Below are 7,594 nucleotides of genomic sequence, written 5' to 3' on the forward strand. Positions count from 1 at the left end.
ATGCGGCACAGTCAACTGAGTGGAGGATGTGTTTACACATACACACACATACACGCCATTACACATAACATTACACTGTTGGGCCCTTGAGCAAGGCCCTTCACCCTCTCTGCTCCCCAGGCGCTGGAGTTGGCTGCCCACCGCTCCAGTAGCATGTGTGTGTGTGTTTACTACCACAGATGGGTAAAATGCTAAGGACACATTTTGCTATACATAGTACAAATACGTGCACCTTTACCTTCATATACACGATAGACTATATATCATCATTCACACATTATGTCATTCAAATATTATATGTTATTATCTTTCATTGCTGTCTCCATTTTTGCTGTTTTGTATTTTCATTTTTGACATAATTTGAATCTGGCAGTTCTTTAAATTGTATCACAATTTTGTGATTGAAATGCTTCAAAATGACTTATGAAATATATATATTTTGCAGTATTGCAGCCACCCATTAGCGTTGTTTGCAAAACAAAGAGAAGAAATTCTCTACAGGAAACAAATCTAGCAATGCACCAGAGGGACCAAGGTCTACACTCACGCTAAATTACCAACCATGACAGCCAGCACGACACAGGGGTGATTCACTAACTGCATTCATGCTAGCTCGGGTAAACATGATTAAAATTTAACTAAAGGTACTTTTTTGCTGAGACTGTGCATACTCACACACACACACACACACACACACACACACACACACACACACACACATGCTGTGCTGGATCTAGACTGCAGCAGTTCATTTTCCTGTTTTTTTTATTGCAGCTACACTCTTGCATATTCATAGCTACAAACTTTGCTTTATGATATGCTGTATGTACAGGGGCAAAGCAGTGCCTGCAGTGAAAGATTTATTGATGTAGACTAAGATAATACTGCTACCATGCTCCTACACCAGCAGTGGTGCTGCCTTTAGATGCCCATTATAGTTCAATGGCCATTTATTCACCAAAATACTTATTGACCACATGTGCAGCTTAGCTCACTGACATCAACCAGGTGTCCTACTGCAGAAAAGCAGCCCCAAACTCTGACATTCCCACCTCCATGCCTTGCAGCAGATATGGGTTCTGCTGGGTCTGGTTTACGACAAATAATAAAACTTTGGATTCATTTGTCCAAAGCACATTTTTCTTTCACACCTTCCATGAAAACCAACATGTATGGTCCCTTTCTGATGGCGGATGCGGTCCTTCTGCTGTGGGACTGAACTTTCTAGGATGGCCTGATCTGTTGTTGCACTTATAAACCTTCACTTTACCAACTAAATGTAAGGTGTAAATAAAAGCCTCCTCTAAAATTCCCTCATCATCCCAGCTGATGTGTTGCACCTGATTCTACTTTTAGGTTTTCACAGAAATTATAGATGTGGGGCTGTCCTAACTAACTCCATCTACCAATACTGTTCAAGGGAAGATCAAATGTCCATATGTTTAAATATGTTTTGAAAAAAGACCAAGGTTTTTATGGAATTTTAATGGCGTTGATTCCACACCACAACGTCCTTGATTCCAAATATCAAAGCATAAGAAATAAATCATATTAAAATCACCTGCCTGATATAGTGTAGGTCCCCCTTGTGCCACCAAAACAGCTCTGACTTATGGAGGCACTGACTCCACAAGACACAGCCAGTATTAACCTTTTCAGCAGTTTCAGCAGTGCTACAGTAGCTCTTCTGCGGGATCAGACCAGACAGGCTGGCCCTCACTCCGCAAACACATCAGCAAGCCTTGGGTGTCATCAGTTTTCCAGTTGTCCTTCCTTGGACCACTTTTGAAAGGTACTAATAGCTACATACCGGGAATACCCCACAAGACCTGCCATTTTGGAGGTGCTCTGTCATCATAAGTTGACCCATGTCAAAGTTCACCTTGACTGTTCACTTGCTGCCTTAGATGTATGTCCCTCTCCTTGTCAGGTGCCATTGTAACGAGATAATCAGACTTCCCCTGTCTATAGTTTTAATATTATGGCTGATCAGTTGACTACTCTATTTTTAATTGAAGTCAATCCTCATAAGTCCCATTCAGCAAATACCAAAGAAATTTGGAGAGCTAACGCTAGCTAAATGAACTGGCTAGCAGGGCCTAGGTGATCTGTACCTGATGACAGCTCCTTTAGGTAGATAGATGTTCTGGTTCTAATAATGTTCATACTGTCCAATGTAAAACAGGATAAGGCCTTCCTCTGACCACACATCCGCGAGTGAGCATTTTATAAAAACTTACCTTTAACTGTGGTAAAATGGCCAATAGCGAATGTCTTCAAAATGTGTGTCAGCATTCAAGCATTTAGAAAATCAGATTTTGAAGTTCCACATCCAATAAGCTGTAGAACATCTCCAGAACTACAGAATCAGTGCCTCTGCCTGAATACTTCTGTGACTGTGCCGTACATTGGCACACATTCAGAAGTCATAAATCATATCTTTAAAGAGACAGAAATGAAAGTGACGGCCCGTGCACACACCCTCCCTGCTATGGCTGGAAAGATAATAATGCATCTGACTTGCCGTGCTGCATATTGGACATACTTTGTGGCTGATCATCTCACGTAAGTTGGACTATTCAGCTGTTTCCTGGGTGTTGCATAAAGCCTGCAACCCCGTTAGACAGACATTATTTGGTTGTTGTGCCTAACTCAGAGACATTGACATGGTAGTAGGTGTGTGATAGGGTCTGTGGCACTGGTCAGACAGTGGTAATGCTGTGTGAGCCTTCATACACGGCAGTTTAACTGCTGGGTTGCCTCCAGCCAAGAGCCAATTAGGGAAAACGATGCATGCTGGGTTATGTAGTGAGAGGACACAGATGGACAGAAACACAATTGTGAGTTCTGTCAAAACGATGAGGCTATTGTAGACATATAGCAATCTTAATGGAAAGGAAAATGGCACTGTATGTCATGGTCTTCATACTCTCATGAGCCTTTGGTGAGTTGATCAGATCCACCACAGAGTTGTCTAATCATGACCTTCAATTAAAAGAGACAGTTAATACATTTGAATATTAGAGCAAAACCTGATGCTTACGTATTTAAGTGGGATGCCACTAAAGCTCCTGTAGGTGTAATGTGTAGGTGTCCCAAAACTTTTGTCCAAATAGTGTATATTGCTGCTGTCCAATGAAAATCATATACTATGTATCTCCCTTTTTGTCCGTTTTTAGTTTTCTTAATGGTCTGAACCCTGTAGCTGCTCTGTACACTGTGTGAACAATTCTGGTTGAATGGTTGAATAGACCAATAGAAATGCTCTAAATTACTTGGAAGGAACTCTTATTTTACATTGACTTCAATTCAAAGTTATAGACGTTTTTGCCTTCTCCTGTAAAGTCACCATTTTGGAGATACATGTTTTTCATAAACAGCCTATCAAGCAATTGAGGACTGCTAGCTTTTTTTAAAATGTTGGCAATGAATGAGCACAGGTTACCATACTAGAGACTATTTTGTTGAAGTATTGAAAACAACAATATTAGATGCAAGTACAGTGGCATGCATAAATGTTGGCACCCCTGGTTGAAACGGCTGTTACTGTGAACTGATTTCCAAAAGGCGATTATTGTTGTGACATGGTCTGCGCTTAGTAACATCCCTTCGGTAAGTAACACAGCTTGTAACCATGTTTTGTAGCCCCTAAGGGCGCTTTCACACCTGCACTTTTTAGTCCAGTTAAATCAGAATCTGATTCGTGTTCACCATTGGTGCGATTTGTTTGGGCAGTTGTTGAGATTACAGTAATCGCGGATGCAGACCAAAACAACCGGGGTGAGAACTGTAGAAGGAGAAGAGGTCCGGTCCTAAGAGAACTTTGGAGTTAAGCAGTTGTCTAGCCCAGCAAGATCGAGCTGCTGCACAGCCTTGAAACCACTTGAAACCTTCCTCTCTAGAGGGGCCACCCAGGTGCTTGTTCAGTCTCTCTGCATTTGAAGACTTGATTACTGCGACACCTTTAAGATCCACGGAAGACAAGCATCCAGGGTTTTTTCTGTCCTGGCACCGAAGTGGTGGAACAGACTTTCCCTGGGTGGGTGTCTGAATGGCAGAGTCGCTCACTGTCTTCAAACACAGGCTGAAGACCCACCTTTTCCAAGAGCGCTTGGGTAAAGGGTAAAGTTTGTGGAGTATTGGGTATCTAGGTATCCATACCGACTTTTGTATTTAGTATCTAAGCTATCTTCTAAAGGTATCTTCTGGATACTAGATTATACAAACTAGCTAAGGGTATTTTCTGAGTAAACGGTGAATGAGAGCGACTTACAAAATACCTTAAATGTGAATGTTCATCTGCATCAGTCGTGCAATGTGCATGTAAATTCCTACCAACCTACCAACTACTAGTGTCATGTACCACTCGTTTATGAATGGTCAAGCTTAGTTGTACCCATCTGAGCTTAGTTAACTTAACGTAATTAAACAACAAGCCCATTTTAGGCTAGGTTACCAGACACTGTCCATATCATCCATTTGTATGATTTTGACATGTGGTCAAGACTTTTCCACCTATGGTATTTGTTTAGTAGCATTTCTCGCTTATGTGATTAGTCTGTGTTTAATCCAGGCCTTCCAACATGCCCTGTACAAATTTAAAACCCTTTTGTGTGCATGTTTGTCCTATCCAGTACTCACCAGGACCAGGCTGAATTTCTCCTCTAGCTCCTCATCCGAAGGCAGGGGTAGTTTGGGGGTGAGAGGTTGCTTCAGGCCCCCAGGGCTGAAAGAGCTTTGGGGCCCTTTTACTTCTCGCCCAGGGGACACATCCATCCCGCCTGCAGCGTTCCCCATGGTTCCTTATATCACTTGCCCACAAACCCACTCAGTTACATGAAGGGAGGCAGCTCTTCAGTATGCATTCACAAGAACCCATATACGCACTCCTAAACTCCTGAACTTCCCAAATTTAAGGCAATCAGCGAGGACAGTTGGAGTGTGGCCACTTCGGGTTGTCCCACATGTAGAGAAAGAGAGTTCCTATGTAGAGATACTCTTCTACACTGTGATCTGGTATCCCAAGGCTCACTTTGGCAGTCTGCTTAAATCCAACCAGAGATCAGAAGCTCATCAAGGGTACGTAGTCCAATGCAACAGACACAAGAGCAAGCACTGGTTGCATGTATCAGTTGCTTCCTCCTGGAGTTGTGGCAGACCCGGGCAAAACAGGTTCATGGATAAACGATGGTGAGTGAACGAATGGCAATAAGTATAAAATGATTAGGAGGCAGAAAGGGTTTGCTGATGATGCAGGACAGGTTCTGAGAAAGAGAGAGGCAGAGAAAGAGAAAGAAAGACAGGAATAAGGGATTATTCGAAAAGAATAGAAATCCACATCCATTCCCCAGTTCAACTCACACACACTCCTCTGACAGGGTTCCACATTCCATCCCAGAGCGAGAGACAGTGGCAGGAAGGTGAGGAGAGAGAGCAGTGGCAGTAGTGGTGGAGGAGAGCCAGAGCGCTCTCTAAAGAGCATGCAGAGAGCTATCAGCTAGAGAGTGGGCTGCTGGGTCCTAATGCTGTCTGGTTAAAGGGGAATTCCACCCATATTTAAAATTGTCTGCATAATGAAATGGATCCGATGTAAACAGTCATTCAGAATGGCTTAGTGGGAAATGCTTCATTCTAGAGAGACGTCAAAGTCAGGACGGTTGTGATAGGAACTAGGTGTCTGATGGATTCTCTCACACAGCATTATTGTGTGAAAAGGTGAGGATTACTGTGGAGAAAATCTGTTTTACCATAGTTTTGTGGTAGAGTGTTGGTTTAAGATATTCATGATGGAGGGGTACATACAGGGTGTTCTAAGGCAAAATGGTCCATAGTCCACTTTTTGTTGATCAGATTTGCCACTATTACTATCATCCACATTACATGTAAAATTCAGAAGACACGTAAATCTCACTGTTGCTTTTGACCAGTAAAAAAATCGCACTCTGAGTCATTAAGATTCTCTACAATGATTCTCTACAGCCATTTTACACCAAACCAGACAAAACTTTGAAACATCATTGAAATTCCCCTCTAACCTCACTCTTCTGCTCTGTGATCATGAACTTGACAAGCAGTTGGTGTACATTCCTAAATAGGAAAAGGGACTTTAGAGACTGAATTTGACTACACAAGTGATGTGTAGTCTAAGACTAAGACTAAGCCGAATCGCATATCTTCACCTCAATAAGCCCAAATCTTTTTCTTTAAAATATTCATTGCATTTTTATACAGCAAGAGTGCATTTCCTTTTAAAAAAGAGAAACATACCGCAGGCCATAATGATAAAAGAATGGAAATGTCTCCACAGTGTCTCTAGAGTGTGTAGATTTCCTTGCTTTCTGTCATTGTGAGGACATTTTCACTAGACAGACTGTATCAAATGGCCCATGGAGGGTACGGCAAATCAGCACTGCTGAAATACCAATGTCTCTCTTACCTGCACTGCCATATCCTTTATTAAACCCAGCTGTTTAAAAAGTAAATAAGGTGTATCCAGATACCCGTAGCATATTTCTCATTGTAGGAGTGATACCGCATTACTAACTCCCACAACTCATCCTTTGCTTTCAAACACCAAGAATATAAATGTTGATGATGAATTTATTAAGAAAGAGTTTATTTACACAGATCTGAAAGTCTTTGGCAGAGAAGCTGGACTATGATGTTGTAACTAGGCTTAACATACTGTAAGATTTTATTTAGAAAATAATATCTTCATTCACATCATCAGTTCATGTCGTTCATTAACTCTTACAGCTCCTTACAGCTGCACGGTGTATTACTTCATCTTAACTATGCTGTGTTTCTGATCCACTGTCCCGAGTTTTAATGTTCAGGTGGTTCATTTTAAATGACATCTGGCTCCCTCTAGTGTTCCATCATGGTAATAGATCCTTCCAAGAGCAGTGCAGAGTTTACTGACAGTTATTTTTTGCTGAAGAGGAAGTAAAAGTCTCATAAACTATACATTTATTTATAGATTATTTGAGCAAGCTAGTGTCAACAGTGGCAAGGAAAAACTCGGGTCAAGAAGGAGGAAACCCTGAGAGGAACCCAGACTCAAAAGGGGAACCCTTAGGTCGACACCGGATAATAATGAAAAGCAAAACAGGAATAATAATAAGCAATAAAACAATAATAAAACAAAACTGAAGAAAAATTAAGAACAAAATGTAGATGTGGCATCAAGCCATACAAGATGAAAATGTGAGTGAGAATGATAAAGGCAAGGCAGATAAACAGTCAGATGCATAATCATGCAGGGAGGTGAGGATAAATCAATGCGAGGCCCCAGAGCAGGACAGCAGGCAGGAGGGTAGTGGAGAGACAGGTCAGGCGGAACCAGGCATCTCTGAAAGAGACAGAAAGAAAACAGAAAGGAGAGAAAAACACAAGGGGTATGGAGGAGCACAGGAAAATTCCATATGTGTGTGTGTGGGGGGGGGGGGGTGGTATATAGCATGATAGTATCAAATAAATGGACTTGTATCAGCGGCAGGCAGGGGGCAGCTCAGCACAGTGGGGAGAGAAAAGAAAGTCATAAGTCTCACACCTTTAAGTCAAGCACTATTTATGCAACCTATGTCGCAATCAG

At 41.9% G+C, this 7,594-nt stretch overlaps 1 protein-coding gene across 1 annotated transcript in view; it reads right to left on the reverse strand.

Moving 5' to 3' along the window:
* The window catches only part of fmnl1b (formin-like 1b), a 65,375-nt gene extending 60,352 nt beyond the window's left edge, over nucleotides 1–5,023 (reverse strand). Inside the window, exon 1 of the mRNA XM_072678924.1 lies at nucleotides 4,642–5,023. Within this exon, the coding sequence (XP_072535025.1) occupies nucleotides 4,642–4,797 (156 nt within the window). The 5' untranslated portion in view covers nucleotides 4,798–5,023. The remainder of the gene's footprint in view (nucleotides 1–4,641) is intronic.
* Between the last annotated feature and the right edge of the window lie 2,571 nt (nucleotides 5,024–7,594).

The sequence above is a fragment of the Salminus brasiliensis genome, chromosome 5, assembly GCF_030463535.1.
Source record: "Salminus brasiliensis chromosome 5, fSalBra1.hap2, whole genome shotgun sequence".
In the NCBI taxonomy this organism is placed as follows: Eukaryota; Metazoa; Chordata; class Actinopteri; order Characiformes; family Bryconidae; genus Salminus; species Salminus brasiliensis.